At 53.1% G+C, this 22,296-nt stretch overlaps 1 protein-coding gene across 2 annotated transcripts in view; it reads left to right on the top strand.

The window, feature by feature from the left end:
• Positions 1-22,296, top strand: part of LOC116942837 (ligand of Numb protein X 2-like) — a 77,815-nt gene that overhangs the window by 15,812 nt on the left and 39,707 nt on the right. The window contains exon 3 of one of the 2 annotated variants that reach the window (XM_032955189.2): positions 2,243-2,465. In XM_032955189.2, coding sequence (XP_032811080.1) covers positions 2,243-2,465 — 223 coding nt within the window. Of the gene's footprint in view, positions 1-2,242; positions 2,466-13,361; positions 13,518-22,296 lie in introns of those variants that run through there. The other variant, XM_032955190.2, reaches the window with a different exon arrangement.

Here is a 22,296-nt window from a genome sequence, read left to right on the forward strand (position 1 = left end):
GCCCCAGCCTCTGTGGTTGGACCGACGCTAGCTCCACCCACCTACCTTGATGCACCCATCTCAGGCCTATTTCAGACCTCGTCTCAGCAGCTTTCTCTCTTTCTCTCTCTCTCACCTGAAGACGATTGCTCGTGTTGCGATCGAAACGTCGTGATCTATTATTTTCTATTTACGTGACTTGACCTAAAGACCCAAGGAGTATGAAACGCAGGTGTTATTATATTCTTTACCGAAAGAACCAAGAATATGAATCCCTGCAGTCACGAAAGCTTTGGATCAAAATTTTTACAAGTGTTATTACTTGACCAACTAAGGCCCCACTGAGTTGTGTAGCTTTTTTAAGCAGCGACCATCACAAAGAATCGTCAACCAATGCGGCAAATTTATAGCAGTAGCCACACGTTGATTCTAAATGTGGAGGGAAAAACCGGAGGACCCGGAGAAAAATTCACACGACCACGGAGAGAGAGAGAGTGAGAGAGAGAGAGACACCGCAAACTCCAAATATACAGCAGCAGGCGTTAGGGTTGGGATCGAACCCACGACCTCCTGCACACCAGGCGAGATAGTTAACATCTACTAGCCACCGTGATGACGATGAGAGAGAGAGACACGCAAACTCCAAATATACAGCAGCAGGCGTCAGGGTTGGGATCGAACCCACGACCTCCTGTATACCAGGCGAGGTAGTTAACATCTCCTAGCCACCTCGGCGCCCCCTTCTAAGTGTCGTGGCAAATAAATGGGGGCGTGAACTCGGCAACGTACAGCGAGAGCCCTCTTTGAACGTGGGAGGATGCGCTCCTGGGAAAGTGCCACGTTCAGCGAGGACTCACCGCATGTACATTACAGGGCATATGTAAATAAATAAAAACAATGCAAATTTGAATGGCGTTTGCACTACGTAATCGGCCTGCAGCCGTCCCGTGGCTAAGGGACAACGAGCTGAGATGAGCGTAGCGCGCCGCTCGCCCTACGTTATCCTTCCACGTGTTGCACCACATGCACAGCTCAAGAAAGTAGTCCGTGCGGTCCACCGCGTTACGACGTCAGCGTTATGACGTCAGTATCACCGTGCACGCTCCGCGTTGTTCGAAAAGTCTTTCCGAGTGGAAGAACCGCGTTATCGCAGCAACTCATTGTCGTGTGGTCACCGCATGCTTTCCACAAATCAACCACAATGCCTTGCTGATCCTGGCAAGGAGCATAAACCATCACGCAAATTCCGGCCATCCTCGCACAGCAGCGGATTTTGGCTCGCCATCAAACAAAGACGGTGGTCACCGCATCATCGCGCGGCGCTTTCAGACGCGCTTCTGCGGCCGTCTGGAACGCTCTCCCTTCAGATATTAGGAAGCCACTGGAGCTACGCACCTTTAAATCCAGATCTAAAACTAATTTCTTTATAACTGCCTTTTGTGTTTAGTTTGTTGTCCTTCCCCCGCGCCTCCCATTAGCACAGTTGGCTACGCACGGTGCGAAAGACGTTCAACTTATACACACACACACGTGTTTGATATACGGGGTCATTCAAAGTCAAGGAGCGCTTGGATAGACGGATGATGGAAGCTTAACTCACGATTGAGAAATGAGTGGAGGAATTGAATGCAGCTCGCGATAGCAACAAGGAAAATCCTCCGCTCCAGGGATGCAACCGTACATTGAGCCGACGCGAGGAGGGGGGGGGGGAGCAGCCAGAGGTGACGCGCGAGTGAGGGAACCGGGCCCCTGACGGTGCGAGGAGAAAGCTGTGGCACGCAGATGGACCACGTGTGGCTGCCATCATAGACGGGGGGAACAGCTGTTGGAGCAAAATTTAGCGGAATATGCACTCGATGATGACGATTTTTCTTAGTTGCGTGATGATTTTTTTCCTTTGACGATGACGATAATGTCTTGCCTAATTCAAATGAATTTCATAAATGACGTTAACAGCTCCATGATGATCATGATGATGTCTTCTCGTTAGCTATTGGTGATTCCCTGTAGCTGTTGACAGCGATGCTCAAGACGTCAGACTTCACGCGAATCGCTAACATCAATGATGATGACGACTACATTTTCGTCGGCTACGAATTTGACGACGATGATAGTGTGTGTATGTACGTCGAACTGCTTTTGCGCCGTAAGTAGCCGAGCGCACTAACCGGAGGCGTGGATGACGATGGCGGCGGCGGCGGCGACGACGACGATGATGATCACGACGATGACAACCGCAATGACTCGTGTAACCCTCACCCAGGCGAGAACGGAGAGGGAAATCGGACCGATGATGACGACGACGACGACGACGATGAAGACCTGGAGGTCTGCTGCCCCTTGGACAGGGAGCCGTTCCGGCTCTTCGAATGCTCCTCCTCCAGCTTCCTCGTGAAACGCCTGCTGGACAAGCTGATGGTCGGCTGTCCCCTCTGTCCCGACGGCGAGATGCAGCGGAGCGAGCTGGAGGAACACCTCCGTAACAGGTGAGAGCGCTGTGTCTGTGTGTCAGTGTGTCTGTGTGTCAGTATGTGTGTCTGTGTGTCTGTGTGTCAGTGTGTCAGTGTGTGTCAGTGTGTGTCAGTGTGTGTCTGTGTGTGTCAGTGTGTCAGTGGGTCAGTGTTAGTGTGTCAGTGTGTCAGTGTGTCAGTGTTAGTGTGTCTGTGTGTCTGTGTGTGCGTGTGGTGCGGTGCTGGCCACCCACCCCTTTGTGTTCCGTGCCGGCCTTCCATAGGTGCTACTCGCCAAGAGCACTTGCCCCAATAGTCTGTTACAGGCTATTCGGGGGATCTTTGTCTTTGTGTGCACGCGTGTGAGTGTGTGCGCGCGGCACAGTGAGAGTAGCAGTGCTGTGTGGCTAGCGCGCCGCGCTACGAACCTGGCGACACGAGTTCGATTCCCACTCGCAGCCAACTCCAGTGACGATTATCTGAACCAACCGGTCCTGCGCCTCCCTTAGGTCGACTTGGTCTCAAATGAGTACATGGTGTGTGAACACCGCCACTGGGGGAGACAGAGGCATCTGGGCATGGTGCTGGCCACCCACCCCTTTGTGTGCCGGGCCGGCCTTCATTGATGCTCGTTAACAGCACTCGCCCCAACAGTCTGTTAACGGCCATTGGGGGGGGGGGATATTTGTCTTTATGTGGCACAGTGGGGAGCACAGGTGGTGCATCGGCCGGTCATCTGAGTAGGTCAACCCGTGGCACCTGGGTCTGTCCCGTGACCTCCTGCCAGCAGCGAGCCGTTTACACTTCACGTGGCGTCAAGGTTGCACACCTAGCCCGGCAGCGAGGAGCAAGCGAATTGTGGCTGTTGTTGTTGTTGTTGTGAATGCTGTCACGAGAGGTCACACGGTCGGAGCAATAGGCCCTTGTTGACTATGCCTGATGATTGATCAGTTGCTGTTATGGGTATGTGTGTGTGTGTGTGCTGATGTTTACACGTGGCATCAGGGACTCATGTGAGGCTGAGCTGACCTACGGAAAGGCCCGGGAATATTTCCGATGTCGCTCGCCGCTCACGTCGGCAGTGGCCGGGAATCTCAAGTCGTAACGCGGTGCTTCAACCACTGCGCAAACTCTGCACTCGCTCCAACGATTTGTTGAAAGCTGCGCAAGGGGAAGCTTAGTCTTTGCGTGGGTGGCAACTGGGCAGTGGCGGCGCATTGGGTCTCATGCTGCGCGATGAACCCCCGCGAGCCGAGTTTGATTCCCGCCGATGAATAACATCGGTGGTTTGTGATATGTAAACTGGTTGTCTTCCTTTCGGATGACTCGGCGATAAATGAGCAGCAGCTGTCATGTTTACGAATCAGCCGGTGGGGCGTGGTGCTGACCACACCACTCCCTGGTTCGTCGTACCGGCCTTTAGAGGTGCTCGCTAACAGTCCTTGCTCCGAGACGAGGGCTGAACGATTAATCGATTTCAAATAGAAATCGCAATTTGAAACAATGGGATTGGCAAATCGCAAAGGCTGCGATTGTTTGCGACCTGAAAAGTCCTATTACTTTCTTACTGGAATTGCTTTTTTTTGTATTATTATAACTCTATTTAGTTAACTTAACGATTGTTCGATGTTTGAGTCGCAGACGCACTCCTTGGAGGCAACACATTTATTAAAACCAACACACGGGGTAACTGCCCCTTAACACCAGGCTACTATGGACCCTGGCCTGGCTCCCGGTCCACGTGTTGATGACTCTGGTAGGACGTTGAACGTGGATTCTTCAGGATGAACAACAGCAGCCGGTCCCGCTCGGGGACCCGGCTTGTATCCTCTGTGGCAGGGCTGGCTCTGTGCCCTTAGCCACGACCACCTTCTAGGATCCTCTAGCCCAGGGGTCCCCTGTTAGGAACCAGGCCCCACAGCAGCAGCAGGAGGTGAGAGCGGTGAGTCCACGCGTGGCCCTCCCCCATTATTTTATTATTCACCACTTCCATCCGCGCCTCTTTCCCGCACTGCGCACTAGTCTCAGTCACAGTGTTGGTATAAAGCCCACAAGCTCTAACCCCTAGTAGTCACAATGAGTAAGCCCACAAGCTCTAACCCCTAGTAGTCACAATGAGTAAGCCCACAAGATAACCCCTAGTAGCCACAATGAGTAAGCCCACAAGCTCTAACCCCTAGCAGCCACAATGAGTAAGCCCACAAGCTCTAACCCCTAGTAGCCACAATGAGTAAGCCCACAAGCTCTAACCCCTAGTATCAACAATGAGTAAGCCCACAAGCTCTAACCCCTGGTAGCCACAAGGAGTAAGCCCACAAGCTCTAACCCCTAGTAGCCACAATGAGTAAGCCCACAAGCTTTAACCCCTAGTAGCCACAATGAGTAAGCCCACAAGCTCTAACCCCTAGTAGCCACAATGAGTAAGCCCACAAGCTCTAACCCTAGTAGCCACAATGAGTAAGCCCACAAGCTCTAACCCCTAGTAGCCACAATGAGTAAGCCCACAAGCTCTAACCCCTAGTATCAACAATGAGTAAGCACACAAGCTCTAACCCCTGGTAGCCACAATGAGTAAGCCCACAAGCTCTAACCCCTAGTAGCCACAATGAATAAGCCCACAAGCTCTAACCCCTGGTAGCCACAATGAGTAAGCCCACAAGCTCTAACCCCTGGTAGCCACAATGAGTAAGCCCACAAGCTCTAACCCCTAGTAGTAGCCACAATAAGTAAGCCCACAAGCTCTAACCCCTAGTAGCCACAATGAGTAAGCCCACAAGCTCTAACCCCTAGTAGCCACAATGAGTAAGCCCACAAGCTCTAACCCCTAGTAGCCACAATGAGTAAGCCCACAAGCTCTAACCCCTAGTAGCCACAATGAGTAAGCCCACAAGCTCTAACCCCTAGTAGTAGCCACAATGAGTAAAAACACAAACGTCGCTGGAGAGCTTCTTTGAAAAGGAGGGAAAGACCCAATGATGACCCCCCCCCACACCCCCGGTCCGTGAAAAAAATTGTCTTCCACGAAACCGGTCCCTGGTGCCAAAAAGGTTGGGGACCGCTGCTTTAGCAGGTTCTCGACCCTGACACGTGACCACCCCTAGCCCCCACCTAGGGCCCCTGTGTAGACTTTACCGGTCACGTGTTGTCCTTCGGGGTCAACCAGAGTGCCATGGCCCTTAGTAACCCCATTCCTATGGGGCGGCACTCTCACACCCTATCCTGTAGGGGTCGGCACTGCACGCAGAGCGTGGTGCCACTCAGCACTGTTGAACACCGCACGCCGTGACTCTAGGGCCGGTACTGCACCCACATGTGAGTGGTGCGCGTGATGTCACTACATCACATGCCGAGCCCCTCTAGGGCCGGTACTGCACCCACATGTGAGTGGTGCCCGTGATGTCACTACATCACATGCCGAGCCCCTCTAGGGCCGGTACTTCACCCACATGTGAGTGGTGCCCGTGATGTCACTACATCACATGCCGAGCCCCTCTAGGGCCGGTACTGCATCCACATGTGAGTGGTGCCCGTGATGTCACTACATCACATGCCGAGCCCCTCTAGGGCCGGTACTGCACCCACATGTGAGTGGTGCCCGCGATGTCACTACACCGCACGCCGTGACTCTCTAGAGCAAGTGTAGTGACATCCGCGATGTCACTACACTTGCATTAGAATATAGAGAGCAGTTCATATTTTGATGGTATCATGTGGTAATGCTCCATTACATGTTTCAAATCTATTACACAGTGAATATTAAACCGAAGCTTGATTTAAATAATTTAATCGCAATATCTATCAGAAAAATCGCAATTAGATATTTCCCCAAATCGTTCAGCCCTATCCACGACCTTGCGTAGGTTACGCAGGAGGTCTTTGTGTGTGTGTGTATGTGCGATAGTGTAGCGGTTAGCGCGCTGCGTTACGAACCCGGCGACCCGAGTTCAATTCCCGTTCACGGCCAACACCAGTGGCGATTATCTGAACCGGTCCCGAGCCTCACCTAGGCCGACTGAGCCTCAAATGAGTACCTGGTGCGGTGTAGTAAACATCTCCACTGGGGAGACAAAGACGGCCGGGCGTGGTGCTGGCCACCCACCTCCCTCGTGTGCCCCAGTGCCGGCCTTCATAGGTGCTCGCTAACAGCACTTGTCCCAACAGTCTGTTAAGGCTACACGGGGGGGGGGGGGGGGGTTATCGTTGTCGTCCTTGTTACACTCGCATACGGCTTCATCAGCGCGAGATTGCCAGCCCAGATGTATTGCGGTCGGATCGTACGTGATTTCATTCGCGAGCTTAACGCGCCGTAGTTTGGCGTTTGCGGTATTTCGCGGCGTGTTAACACGCCGCGGGCGGATGCACGCGGGCCCCCGTTGTTTCGGCTTTCACATCCCACCGGGAGACTCGGCGCGGAGCCGCTCTCTCGAATAATGGGTCCCCCGAGAGATGCGGCCACAACGTAAACGCCTCCTTGCGTTTTACCCCCATTAGGTATGTTGTAGCATTCACACTGCTGTGTCCGATTGCACGTGTGCATGTGTGCGCACGTGTGCATGTGTGGTAGTGTGGCCGGGCGTGGTTGTTGGCCACCCAGCCCTGTTGTGTGCCGTGCCGGCCTTCTTAGGTGCTGTTTTTCTTCGTGTGGTGGCGTGGCGGTTAGCACGCAGCGATCCGAGTTCGATTCCTGCTCATGGCCAACACCAGCGATGATTATGTGAACTGGTCCTGGGCCTCCTCTGAGTCGACTCAGCCTCAAATGGGTGCCTGGTGCGATGTCTAACACATCGCACCGGGCACAGGTGCTCACTAACAGCATTTTCCATAAGTCTGTTAAGGCTGTATGGGGGATGTGTGTCCGTATGTTGAACCTATTTCACACAGTACGTAGCCAACTTTGCTAATCGGAGGTACGGGATCTTTGCGCGTGCGGTCGTGGAGCGGTGAACGCGCCGCGCTATGAACCCACTGGCCACCCGGGTTCGATTCCCGCTCACGGCCAACGCCGGTGACGATTATTTGAACCGGTCCTGGGCCTCCCCTGGGTCGACTCGGCCTCAAATGGATATCTCGTGCGGCGGGTAAAAACATCGCGCCCTGGCGTGGTGGTTGCCACCCACTCTCTCGCGTGTCATGCCAGCCGTGATCGGTTTATGAAGGGGTGAACAGTTGATCTGACTTTAGTTTGCACGGGACGCAAAATTGCAAGTCGGTTGTTTTTTTTTTTTTTATGTGGGGGGAAACAAAAAACCGATCCACGTGTTTTGTAACACCCTGTGCACTGCATGAGCATATGCAAAAGATGAAGGCGCAGCCCTGCAAGTGCCCACTCGCGCCACTGCTGGCGAGAGCAGCCTCCGCACGTTATTTTGCCATCTCTTGCTCGCCGGCCGGATGTCTTGTAAGTGGTGGGAGTGCCCACACTTTACCCCACCACGTGCGATCTGCCAATCAAACTCACCCATTTATACTGCTGCGTGGACAGAGGCGGTAGAGGGCGGAGGGAGGGGTGGGTGATTTAAGAAACCTACCTCCGTTGTTTCAACCGCCGCCTCGCTGAGAGATGCAATCGAACCGGCGACCTCTGGATTGCCAGTCCAGTGTGCTGGCTACTGTGGCAGCTATGCCAACAGGGCGCCGCGGTGGCGAGATGTTAACTGCCTCGTCTGGTATACAGGAAGGTTGTGGGTTCGACCTGGAACCCTGATGACCCCCCTGCTGTATATTTGGAGTTTGCGTGTCAAATCTTGACTTAAGGCTTAAGCGACTGCAGGGATTCATATTCTTTGGGTCTTTCGGTAAAGTCACGTAGATAGTTTCAAAGAAAATTACGAAAAAAACCCACGACATTTAGATCGCAACACAAGCGGAAAAAGGAAAAAAATGACGACCGCTTGTGTTGCGATCGAAACGTCGTAGTTTAAAAAAAAAAATTATTTGAACCTATCTACGTGACTTTACCGAAGGTTTGCGTTTCACTCTCCCCGTGGTTGCGTGTATTTTTCTCTGGGTCCTCCGGTTTTTCCCCTCCACGCGTGCGTTTAGATTATTTGGCCGCTATAAATGTCCACACACTAAGCCGTATCCTTGAGCTATATCATTCGTACTGTCCAGATCTCTTCTGAAAAATAAGTTAATACCTCACCGGGTTTTACCTGGTAAGATAAAACAAAAAATAGTTTAGTTATTTTGTTATGTACTTCTAAAAAAATAACTATATAGCTCAGTGGGCCTTTTGATGTTTTTTTTTTCCTGGATTTTTTGTTTGCACAGTCAACACAAAATCACTTTAAGATGTTTTTCTTGTTCATGTTTTTAGTATTTTTTGTTTGTTGCGGTTGCACCCGATTCAAGAGCCGATTGGCTCACAGGGCTACACCAAAATAAACTGAAACTATGAAACTATGAAACCTGGTTAAAAAAAAAACATTAATTAGCATGTGTAACATTAGCGCGTCGTCTGCACGCATTGCGCAACGCCGCGTCTCGCGACGCGTGCAGTTCGACGCGCGGATCTCGAGACCCCGAGCAATCCACGTCGGTCGTCGCTCCCACACCGCCAAGCGCAAATCGCACGCCCGTGCAGATCCGGCCACCCAACTCCATTCCTCACCCCCCCCAGGGCCGTGGGCTGAGGGGGCCCGCGGGAATTAATCGTACGCGCTCGCCAGAGCTAATGCATCCCGGTGGGGGTGAATTGGATGATCCTGTTTGGAAATCCTCTTAGCGCGGGGCCCCCTTGCGTTGAAGCGAGGCCTGAACGTCTCGCCGAGCGGGAGGGTGATCGGGGTGGGTTGGGGGGGGGAGAGATTGTACGGAGGCTGCTGCTGCTGCTGCGGCTGCTGCTGCTGCTGCTGCGGCTGCTGCTGCTGCTGCGGCTGCTGCTGCTGCTGACACAGACGACACACGCTCGCGCTCTTGCGCGTGGCCAATAAACGCGACGTTAAAACAAATTCTCCGGCACTGGGAGAGAGAGAAAAACATTTCCGCGTTTTTTTTTCTTCCCCGCCCCCCCCCCCCCCCCATTCTTCTGCCCATCATCAATATCACTGTGCCCTGTGGGTTGAGAAATCGATAACGCGCGCGCGCGCTCGCTCGCGTACACACACACACGCACGCGTTCGCTCGCGTACACACGCTCCCTCGCTTACACACACTTGCTCGAGTACGCACGCACACGCACGTGCGCGTGCAATCGCACACAGCACCGCTACACCGTCTGCACAGCAGTTGAGAGCAGTCCCGAGCATCAAAACAGTTGCCCAACTTTTCACGGAACCGCCAAGCAGCAAGTTTTTGTTGTTGTTGTTGTTGTTCTGTCATCGTCAGCCGTGGTAAATCCACTGCTGGATGAAGGCTCTCCCCATGATGTCGCTTTTCTTCCGTTCCTGTGGGTGTTTTGCGCCGCATCGCTAAGAGCGATTCCATAACAATTACGATAAGTCCTCGCTTAACACGTGAAAGGTTAAAGGCGCAGCCCCGCAATTGCCTGCTCACGTCACCGCTGCCGGAAGGGCCTCTACTAGAGGGAGCTCTGGTGGGGTATTTGGCCTACTATCGCATGCTGATCGTCCATCTTGGAAGAGGTGGACGTACCCGTACAATGCCTACACCACCACATAGGTGACCTGCCGATCGTAGATTGACTGCGGTGTGCTCAGTTATACTGCAAGGTGGACAGGCCGAGAGATGGAATCGAACCGGTGACCCTCTGGGTTGCGAGTCCAGTGTGCTCACCATTACACCACTGCGGTAGCGTCGCTCTTCCGTTCTTTTTCCTTCTAGAGCATTGACTTCACCGCACGCGGTAACGATGCACACCGCCAGGTCGTGCCCCCACTGCCGGATGAGGATATTTCTTACGCCGTGCAGGTCACGGTGTGTTTTTCTGTGACCATACTTCACCGCGCTGGTCAGTGGGGGGGGCTGGTGGAGTGGAGTGGGGGGGGGTAGCGATTCGGTCGTCACTGGCCGCTGACGTTTCCAGACAGGCCGTGGCAATGAAAGCGCGAGGTTAACGTGACGCTCGATCTGGACCCAGTGTAATAATAATAATATTAATAATAATAATCATCATCATATAGCGTCGCCGTTCGTGCAAATGACGTCTCGCAATCGCCGAGTAACCACGGACAAGCTGAAAGGCGGCAGCCAGGCGGTCAGCTTGCGCTACCTCTGATTGACTCAGCTCTGCGGCCCTCTATACATTAAGATGTTTTCGGCCAATTAATAATGAGTGTTTATTTTTTTATACATTAAGATATTTTCGGCCAATTAATAATGAGTGTTTATTTTACACGTGGGAGGAAACCCAAGCACCCAGAGAAACCCCCCCGCCCCCCCCCCCAACCCGCACGAGGAGGAGACCATCCTCTACGGAAGGGGAAGATGATATTAGGCTGCAGTTTGCTGCACAACTTTTTCCTGGTGACCCAGGGTGTACGGGCACCACCTGGACACCCGCTACTTTACCACATTAACTATTTGTATTTTACCAGGTATGGCCCGCTGAGCCACACACAGCTCTTTTTCAGAAGCGACCTGGCTGCTCCAAATGATGGCCCAACGAGAGGTGGCTTATTGTCGTGCGGAAATGTACAGCAGCCAAATACTCTAAAATGCGCGACGCCGATTCTACACGTGGAGGAAAAAACTGGAGGACCCGGGGAAAAATCCACGCGAGCACGGGGAGAAAGACACCGCAAACTCCACAGGGAGGACATGTAAACAACACAGCAGGCATCGGGGTCTGGGTCTAACCTACCACCTCCTGTATACCAGGTGAGGTTAACATCACCGCCACCGTGGCGCCCCACGGTGGCGGTGATCCACCAACCCTTGCCACCGCCTCGACGTTGCTGGATCACAGTGCAGCAGCAGGCGCCACCACTGCCGGCGTGACGTGTCCGTGATTTGTCCCCGTGTTTAATTCGGTGCAATTCGCGTTTGGGCCGCCTGTGAATGGCACGTGTGTGCGTGTGTGTGCGTGAGTGCGCCTTGGGATAATAGTTTTTAATGTGGAAAGAAGTCATTAAAAAAAACACACATACAGCACAGATGGCTCGAGCAGCTGCAAATGAGACCTGTAAACAGGGAAGGGCCCATGTGTATGTGGTGTAGTGGGGAGCGGTGGTGTAGCGGTTAGCGCTACGCTGCGCTATGAACCCGGCAACACGGGTTCGATTCCTGCTCACGGCCAATACCGGCGACGATTATCTGAACCGGTCCTGGGCCTCCCAGAGGTCGACTCGGCCCCAAGTGAGTACCTGGTGTGGTGTGTAGTAAACATCGCCACTGGGGATACAAAGGCGGTCGGGCGTGGTGCTGGCCACCCACCCGCTCGTGTACCGTGCAGGCCTTCATAGGCGCTAGCTAACAGCGCTTGCCCCAACATTCTGTTAAGGCTACACGCGGGGTCTTTGTGTTTGCATACGCACGCACGTATATGTGGGGATGTGCACGTAAACTCCGGGGCAGTTGGAGCCAGTTGCCCTCCAGCAACAACGGAGGGCAAAGGAGTGATGCTCACGACCACAAGTGGAGTGCTGGGCCGCTGAAATGCAGAGAGTTAGCACAGTGAGGAGCACAGTTGGTGCATCTGCCAGTAATCTCAGTCGGTCAAACCATGGCAGGTGGGTCTATCCCGTGACCTCCTGCCAGCAAGCCTTCGAAACTTCACGTGGCCTCAAAGTGCACCTAGCTTGGCACAAGAGCCATGGTGACGTCACCGCCACTTAGTGGCGAATGGCGGCCGTTGTTGTTGCACGTGTGTGAGCAGTAGTGGGTGGCACATTTGTTGGCGCACTGCGCTACGAATCCTGTGACCTAAGTTCGATTCCTGGCCACAGCTAGCATCCGTGGTGAGTGATCATCAGTGCCTCCCCTAGGTCGACTCAGCCGTACATGAGTACCTGTTGCACCTTAATAGGTACTCGCCAACAGCACTTGAGGCTGGAGTGGTGTCACAGTGGTTAGCAAAACTGCTCTATAAGTAAATGCGGCGACCTGAGTTCGATTCCCGTCCACAGTTAACATCGTTGGCGAGCGGTATCAGCACCGGTCCTGGGCAGATGGGGGGGGGGGGGGAGCATGGGTGGGAGTTAGGGGGTAGGGGGCCCCAGGGTGCCCTCCCCACCCTGGAGCAGGCAGATCGCTACGGCACGCGCCGGATTTCAGCGCAAATCCGAAGAGGCGGGTGGGAGAGGTGGTGGTGGGGATGAGGAGGGGGGGGGGGCGGGGGACGGGGGGGGAGGTAGGTGGAGACAGAGAGGGAGAGAGAGGCAAGGCAAAGGGAGAGCGAGAGAGAGCGAGAGCGTGCGTGCATGCGCGGTGTAGACCGAGGAGCATTTGTGTGTGCACGCACGTACGCACGCGCCCACTCGCTCAGACGCACGCACGCACGCACGTACGCAGGTTACACGCGACCAGAACGGGAGCCGCCTGCAAATTCCACCCGCCGCTCGTGGGGGTGGGAGGTGGGGGGTGGGGGGTGAGGTTACACGAAGTGTGAGCACGTTTACATCGGCCGGGACGATTGAACGTAGCGGTAGCGGTAGCGGTGGCGGCGGCGGCGGCGGCCGTCGCCAGAGGTTTATTTTTTCGTCACTGCGACGGACGGGGAGGGGGTGGCGGTGGCGGGGGGGGGGGAGCGGTGATGGACGTGCGGTGACCACACGCGAGCCGTCCGAGTCACAGCGACGATACCCGCGGCTCCGCCGCACCATTCTGCGGGCGGGCGGGCGGGAGGGAGGGAGGGCGGGAGGGCGGGCGGGCGGGCGGGCGGGCGCTTTGCGTCGTCGCTCTTCACAATAAAGCGGACCGCGTCACGGGCAGAATTTAAAGTGCGAATTTTAAGAATTCCCGGCAGCTTTTTATTTATTTTTCTCATCGGGGGGGGGGGGGGGGGGGTGGACGCGGTGGGGGGTGGGTGGTGGTGGGGGGGGGGGTCCGTCTCGTCCTGCGGCTTCTTCTCCACAAGTGGACGACCATGGGAATGAAAGCGCTGCTGTTGCTCACGTTGCCCTGGCTGACGCCGACCTCCTACGTGACGAGCACGGCGGGGCTCTTCCTCGATCCGTGGATCGCCTACCGGTACGTGGGGGTTCGCGCTGCCCCACTCGGCACTCGCTTGAACCCTTCGCCCTGTTGCGTCTTGTTGCCCTTCCCCCGCACCTCCCAGTTAGCACGGGTTGGCTACGTACGGTGCGGGAGAAGTTCAACATGCCGTGCATTCCGTGCGTCGCGTGCACGCGCGCGCGAAATTGGTGGGCGTCATTAACAACAGCAAAAGAATGAGGATGCATGGAGGGGATGAGCACGCCCCAACGTCGCCGGGTCATTTCTGTTTCCGATTCGAGGGCTGGGCTCCTTTCACCCTGCGTTGGCTCGGCCTTCGAAGAAAAATGCGTCGTCCTCTCGTCCCGGGGAGAGACATCGGTGTGGACGCCCACCAACCTTTCACGTGGCACGCAGACCCAAATAGGTGCTCGCTAACTGGCCCCCGAACGGTTTAATCGTGTGTCCGCGTGTGTGATGTAACGACTGTGTGTGTGCTGGATGTACAGCTTTGTATCTGTGCACACATTTGTATGTGTTTGTCTGCTTCTGCTATGTGACATTAATAATAATAATAATAGTGCATTTATCAATTAATGGTCCTGCATAGATGGTTCTTAACTGGGACAAATGTACTGCAAGATTTTGCATCTAGTTATGTCATAATAGACAATGGAATAACAACGTATCTCTCTCTCTCTGAAGCTGTAGGCTCAAGTAGTGATTGTAATTCACTATGCATCCTCGTGTGTGTAGATTATAGCGGGGAGCGGTAATGTAGCAATCAGCACCGCTGCACTATGAACCCGGCGACCCAAGTTCAATTCCCGTTCACGGCCAACACGAGTTATTATTATCTGAATCGGTCGTGGGCTTCCCCTAGGTCGACTCAGCCTCAAATGAGTACCTGGTGCGGTGTGTAAAATCATCGCCACTGGGGAGACAAAGGCGGCCGGGGGTGGTGCTGGCTACCCCACCCCCTCGTGTACCGTCCTGGCCTAAATAGGTGCTCGTGAACAGCACTTGCCCCAATAGCGACGCGGGGGAACTTTGTCTTTGTGTGTGTGTGTGTGTCTTCATTTAACAGCTACTGACCACACTGCTCCATTGACTGATTAAAATTCTGCATGTGAATAGGCTAGAGAGCAGACATCAGCAGAAGTGCGTGCGTGCGTGCGTGCGTTCCCGGGGCTCCTTGTGCGGGGAGCGGTGGCGCAGTGGTTAGCGCTCCGCTGTGCTGCCAAACCCTGCTTCCGACTTCCGTTCACGCTCAACGGCCAACATCGGCGAAGAAAATCCGAAACCGGTCCTGGGCCTCCCCTAGGTCGACCCGGCCTTAACCGAGCACGTTGTGTGATGCGTAAACATCGGCACCGGGGAGACCAAGGTGGCCGGGCGTGGTGCTGGACACCACCCCGCCCCCTAATGTGCCGTGCTGGCCTTCAGAGGTGCTCGCCAACAGCGCTGGTCCCAGCGGTCTGATAGAGGCTGTAAGGGTTTTTTTGTGGTTGTTGTCTCCACCAAATCCCACACACGCAACACGTAAAACGATCGCTGTGATTTCACCATTCGAACGGTTGATGCGTTCCTCATGACATGCTTGTGAAAGAAGAAAGATCCAAGCAGAAAGGAGAGAGAGGATGGGAGAGCGGTGAGGGAGGCAGGGAGGGAGGGAGTATGCGTGCTTTGCCGTGTGGATGCGACGATAGCATCAAGCCACTTCGGATTTAATTGCTCATTTGTCGTGCACTGCATTCCCTACGCGCCACTCCCCCTGCCCCGGCGTTTCGTTCAAAGCGTGGTCCCGAAGGGCCTGATGATTCAATCGCTCGCCGCGATTGAATGCGCCGGACGAGGCGCCTGATGTTTTTTACACGCCGCACCTGCTACTCGTTTAAGGCCGAGCCGACCCACGGGAGAACCGGGGACCGATACAAATATTCGTCGCAGTTTTCGGCCGCAAGCTCGGGTCCAGTTCGGAGTCGCCGGGTTCGCAGTGCGGCGCGCTAACCCACTGGGCCCACCGCTACCCGCCGACCAGCGACAACAACAACCGCCGTTCTCCACTAAAGTGGAGGTTTACATCGCCGCGGCCCTCGTGCCAGGCCAGGTGCACTTTGAGGCCCCGTGAAGTGTCGAAGGGTCACTGGCAGGAGGTGACGGGACGGACCCAGGCGTGCCGTGGGTTGACCGATTGAGATGACGGCGCATGCACGCCTAACTCGCGTACGCGCGCACGCACAGAGATCCCCCGTACAGCCTTGGCAGGCTGTAGGAGCAAGTGCTGTTAGCGAGCACCTATGAAGGCCGGCACGGCACACCACACGCGGAGGTGGGTGGTCAGCACCATACCCGGTCCGTCGGGTTCGTAGCGCAGTGCACTAACCGCTGCACCACCAGTGGTCATACACATTCACGCACACGCACGCACGCGCACTGCTAGCGTAACTTGCAGTGTCATCATAAAGCAAGCCATAACGGCCACCCAGTGCGGATCAATACCACCCATCAATACCGCCCGTCAATACTGCCAGCCCAATAAAACTGCCCGTGGCCACCCAGTTGCGTATTTCTTGCCCCTGCTATATACGAACATTTTTTTTGCGTGGGGTAATATTTTTATTTATTTTTAACGTTTTGCCGCATTGCACTTCGCCTGCCCAGATCTGTGCTCCCGAATCGGGCGACAGCGGAGCATCGGCGTTCCCAGCGGTTCCGAGGCCCTGTTCTATCAACGTGCATCCATGTAGAAGTCACGATCGGCCGATTTATAGACTCCGAGACGTGATGCGGTTTTCATTATTATTTTTTTGACATCACGGAAACTTTGGGAGAAGTGACGATGCTCGGAGGGCATTCCAAAGTTGAGCAGAGTAAGGGAAAGGGGCGGGGAGAGAAGCGAGGTGACCTGCAGTGTGGTGGCGGCGGCGGTTGAACAAAGTGTGGATTGCAGTCATGATGAACAGCAGAGGTGGACTTTGTGGGCAGCTTATCATAGACACGGCAGCGTGGAGCTGCGGCACAGTGGTTGACGCACCGCACTACGAACAACGCCGTCGTCCACACTGTGTGTGGTTGATCCACGGGTATGGATGGGATGAGACAGTCGGTCGGGGGGGGGGGGGGGGGGTGGTGGGTGAAGTCTCACGGGTATAGTAGACGTGGTACAGTGTGCCCCTGTAACTCAGTAGTTGCGTGCCTGAAGAACACCACGTGATGGGAAAAAATCGCGTTATAATAAATAATACGTAATATGGGGTAACGCACAGTCCGCGATAACGCGCGAGATGCGCACGCAGGCCAAACAAAGACTGAGGCGCGTGGGAAGCATCGAGAAGCATCCAGCAGCATCCCGCCGCGTGCGATGCAACGCCGAGGCAGCCGCACGACCGACCGACCGCTCGCTCCTCCTCGCGCGACGTAGTTCCGTTCACGCGATCGCGTTGTATCCAATTCGCGTTCGGGAAGACCCCGTGCTCTCGGAGAACCGACTGGCCGTAGCGATAGAAGAGTGATGAGGAGGCGACTGATCGATGGTGAGCTCCCGACGGGTGAACCGGCGTCTGCTGGTTCATCAACTCCGTCGGGCTCTCGGACACTCGTGCACCGCTCTTGTCAATCCACCGCTGGATTAGGGCCTCTCCCTAATATGCCCTGTCATTTGACCATACGTCACTGCGCCGGTCAGTGTGGGTTGGCGTGGGTGAAGAGCGTAGACGCTGGAGCGGAGTATAGTACTATCAATGTTTCGCCCTGCCTCTGCCCTTTGCTGACACCGTAGCCCCACAGCGGCCTATAGCAGCGGGTTTACACCTGGCGGTTGCCCATCGAACTGAACTGAACTGAGAACCATGCCGGGCGCAAAACGTGTTCTTCGCTTCAGCGATCGGACGAGGCGGGGGTGGTGCATTCTGGGTGATTTCGTCACAACATTGTCAGGGACAAACATTAACACTCAAGGAACACTACTAAACTGTTTCATCTATTTATTTTAAAACATGCGCACCTATGTCAACTGATACTCACACACGCAGGCAACAAAGTGTTTGCCGGTCCTAATCGTGCTATTGTTTATAGAGCTATATAATAATAAATTGCACGTCTCTACACGTAAAAAAATGTTACTATTTTTTTTACCCACACAACCCCATTGGGGCTGCACAGCTGGGCACGCGAAGAACCTCACTTAGCCTGGGTTTATCTTGACCAAGGATCAAACCTGTGCCTGGGCCCAAGTGTGTAGGGTTGCGGTGAGCTCGCCCCAATGCTGCAGTGGTCTCGTTGCTTGATAAATGCCACCCCGCTAATGGGAACGCGGTGCTTTCATTACTTGAAATCCACACGCCGAGCTCCTCGCGGGAGCCATTCTGTTCCACCTTGTCTCATTCATGCTTCTGGTTGCCCCTGAATATTAATTGAGCGGAGTTTATCATGAGTCTCTTGGGGAGGGCTTCATCCAGCAGTGGATTGATCAAGGCTGATAATGGTGATGATAATTTGTTTCTTATGCAGGCCTTCATCCAGCAGTGGGATTTATAATGACGATGATGATAATTTGTCTCTTGGGGAGGTCTTCATCCAGCAGTGGACTGGCCATGGCTGATGATGGTGATGATAATTTGTCTCTTGGGGGAGGCCTTCATCCAGCAGTGGATTGATCATAGTTGCTGGTCATGATGATAATATTAAGCAGTGGTGCCGAGTGTCAAATCCAATTCATGTTTCTTGTTTGTTTTATTTATTTGCAGAATATATTTTTAAATGCCCCCAAGGCTTTCTAGAAGCACTTGACGTAACGTGAGATAACTGAATTAATAACGAACGGTTTAATACGATGGGCAGTTTCCCTTCCAATTTGAAATGCGCAATCACTTTGCTCACCGTAATTGTTACGATGGGGTATATTTACAGCGAGAGGTGACAGCGTTTGGAGCGCCGTCTTACCAACAAAGCGACAAGGCTTCGGCTCTCGCCTGCGGCTAACATCGGTGTGCGAGTGTTATCTGAACCTCGCGCGTCACCAACCCACATTTACCGGCGCGGTGAAGTATAGTTAACCAACGCCCTTGACCAACACAGCATGGGGGCATCTTCATCGAGCAGTAGCATGACAATGAGCTCATTAATCATTATTATTTATATTGTTTTGCTGTGTACGTACGTTGAACTTCTTTTGCACCGGACGTAGCCAACCGTGCTAATTGGAGGTGCGGGGAAAGGACAATGAACTAAACACGAGGGTGGAGCGTGGGTGGAGCGTGGGTGGAGCGTGGGTGGAGTGTGGGTTGGTACGATTTATTCACGTCATCCGTGGTGCAACAGCATCAAAATGTCGGGATTTTCTTTGTTCGTTTTGTTTTACTTCCTGATAAGATAATGAGAAAATCACAAACGTGATCGATAAAGCACAACAACAAAAAACCAACTCAATACCAATGTGAAACACCATTACGAAGTTTTATAGGAACCTGCTGTCATGATATTAGGTTTCAAGTTTATTGCTTTAACCAGGTCAGAACTCAAGAGACCAGTTTGAGTCTCATTTGCGAGCGTGACCTGGGGCAATGGTCTGCGGCCAATAGGGGGGCGATGTGTGCTGGGTCTGTCGTCCCATTTGAGTAATTTGCGGTGTAAATCTTTCAAATTGACCAAATTTGGACACTGGCGCCGGCACGCGGTGGCGTCCTCTTGCGAATTACGTCAGAGGATCTTTAACGTCCACTGTGAAATGGGACTGCGCGTGGTCTTGTTACGGTTATTGCCGCGCCACCACGTTAACTATTCTATTTCTTTGCTATTTTTTGTATTTTGCCAGGTAAGGCCCACTGAGCTATGTAGCTCTTTTTCAGAAGCGACCATGGCCACAAATGATAACCCAACGAAGTGGCTTATTGAACCCACGACCTCCTGTATACCAGGCAAGGTAGTTAACATCTCCTGGCCACCGCGGCGCCCCCAGTATTAATTAGGGCGGCCACTGGATTCGAACCGGGAAGCTCTGTAGCGACAATCGGCGAAAGCGCTCAACCGTCAGAGCCTGCTACCACCCGAAATCATCACGTTGCGATTTCCCATGTCGTGTCGTACCCTGGAAACGGTATCATGGAAGCGCCCGACTTGGTCTCGTACAAGGCGTGCGGCCATGGTGAGAGTGGATTAAGACTCTCGCCGTGGCGGAGATGGCCTGGTGGCCTCCCGGTGGGGGAGGGGGGGGGGGTGCGGAGACACCGAGTCTGTGTCTCAGTCGCCCAGCCATGGGTCGGTTCTCGAGTGCAAGCAAGCTGATGGTCTCGGGGCGTTCACCGATGACTGCACGAAACCCCCCCCCCCCCACCCCAACATCAAGGTCGAATGTATTATATTGGTTTGACTGCCCTGCGACGGATATATCCCAGCTGCGGGAAGTTGTTAGTGTCTGGATAAGATGTTTACTTCCACGTGGCGTCATCTGGTCGAGCACCAATTGGGTCGAGGCTCAAAAGAAAGCCGTCCCTTGGTGTGGACCAATCAGTTTCAAGGACAATGCATCATATATTATCATAGTATGTTTTTTGTTTGCATTTTGACTGCAGGCATTGTGGTTAATGCAGACGTGAATCCTTGTAAAAAGGTTTCAGTTTTGTTGCCAGAAAAAAGGGGAAAACCCTATTATTACATTTTGGTACTGGCAAAGGAGGTCTAATGATGTCAAATCACACAATGTTGGTTATTCGCTTAATGTGGCTAAATTCTGGACCGAATGAAACATATCTGTGCAACTGTAATGTGATAATATTTCTTCGTTAGATAATGTGTGGGAAAGTAGATCAGCAATGTCACCTGAAGGGATCTCAGAAGTCGATCTCTGATATCTCCTCCTGCAGGCTGATGGACTGCTTACTATGAGACTTTTGAATGTCCACGGCGCGATTGGAATTAACGAAGGCAAAAAACACATAAAAATCAAGCAAATCTGACTTTTTTGGCCAGCGTCTTCACCCGATACAGCTGTGCCTTCATCCGCCGCGGGCAGGAACAGCGCCAATGAGTCGTCAGTGAGTCGTCAGTGAGTCGTCAGTGAGTCGTCAGTGAGTCGTCACCGTGGCCTCGATTTACAGTGAGGGAAAAAAGTATTTGATCCCCTGCTGATTTTGTACGTTCGCCCACTGACAAAGAAATGATCAGTCTATCATTTTAATGGTAGGTTTATTTGAGCAGTGAGAGACAGAATAACAACAACAAAATCCAGAAAAACGCATGTCAAAAATGTTATAAATTGATTTGCGTTTTAATGAGGGAAATAAGTATTTGACCCCTCTGCAAAACATGACTTAGTACTTGGTGGCAAAACCCTTGTTGGCAATCACAGAGGTCAGACGTTTCTTGTAGTTGGCCACCAGGTTTGCACGCATCTCAGGAGGGACTTTGTCCCACTCCATTTTGCAGATCTTCTCCAAGTCATTAAGGTTTCGAGGCTGATGTTTGGCAAGTGAACCTTCTGCTCCCTCCATAGATTTTCTATAGGATTAAGGTCTGGAGACTGGCTAGGCCACACCAGGACCTTAATGTGCTTCTTCTTGAGCCACTGCTTTGTTGCCTTGGCCGTGTGTTTTGGGTCATTGTCATGCTGGAATACCCATCCACGACCCATTTTCAATGCCCTGCCTGAAGGAAGGAGGTTCTCACCCAAGATTTAACGGTACATGGCCCCGTCCATCGTCCCTTTGATGCGGTGAAGTTGTCCTGTCCCCTTAGCAGATAAACACCCCCAAAGCATAATGTTTCCACCTCCATGTTTGACGGTGGGGATGGTGTTCTTGGGGTCATAGGCAGCATTCCTCCTCCAAACACGGCGAGTTGAGTTGATGCCAAAGAGCTCCATTCTGGTCTCATCTGACCACAACACTTTCACCCAGTTGTCCTCTGAATCATTCAGATGTTCATTGGCAAACTTCAGACGGGCATGTATATGTGCTTTCTTGAGCAGGCGCTGCAGGATTTCAGTCCTTCACGACTTAGTGTGTTACTAATTGTTTTCTTGGTGACTATGGTCCCAGCTGCCTTGAGATCATTGGCAAGATCCTCCCGTGTAGTTCTGGGCTGATTCCTCACCGTTCTCATGATCATTGCAACTCCACGAGGTGAGATCTTGCATGGAGCCCCAGGCCGAGGGAGATTGACAGTTCTTTTGTGTTTCTTCCATTTGCGAATAATCGCACCAACTGTTGTCACCTTCTCACCAAGCTGCTTGGCAATGGTCTTGTAGCCAATTCCAGCCTTGTGTAGGTCTACAATCTTGTCCCTGACATCCTTGGAGAGCTCTTTGGTCTTGGCCATGGTGGAGAGTTTGGAATCTGATTGATTGATTGCTTCTGTTGACAGGCATCTTTTATACAGGTAACAAGCTGAAATTAGGAGCACTCCCTTTAAGAGTGTGCTCTTAATCTCAGCTCGTTACCTGTATAAAAGACACCTGGGAGCCAGAAATCTTTCTGATTGAGAGGGGGTCAAATACGTATTTCCCTCATTAAAATGCAAATCAATTTATAACATTTTTGACATGCGTTTTTCTGGATTTTTCTGTTGTTATTCTGTCTCTCACTGTTCAAATAAACCTACCATTAAAATTATAGACTGAACATTTCTTCGTCAGTGGGCAAACGTACTAAATCAGCAGGGGATCAAATCCTTTTTTCCCGCACGCTGCACTGCCGCTGAAGCCAGCGTAGCGTTGGGTCGCGCGTTCCAGACTTGGCTCGAGATTTTCCATGGTCTCGGTGGGTGGATGTTTTAATTTGTTTTTTTCTTCTCTCTCCGGGTTCTCCGGTTTCCCCTG

The sequence above is a fragment of the Petromyzon marinus genome, chromosome 16 (assembly GCF_048934315.1).
Source record: "Petromyzon marinus isolate PM22_M1 ecotype Great Lakes invasive population chromosome 16, UKy_Petmar_22M1.pri1.0, whole genome shotgun sequence".
NCBI lineage: Eukaryota > Metazoa > Chordata > Hyperoartia > Petromyzontiformes > Petromyzontidae > Petromyzon > Petromyzon marinus.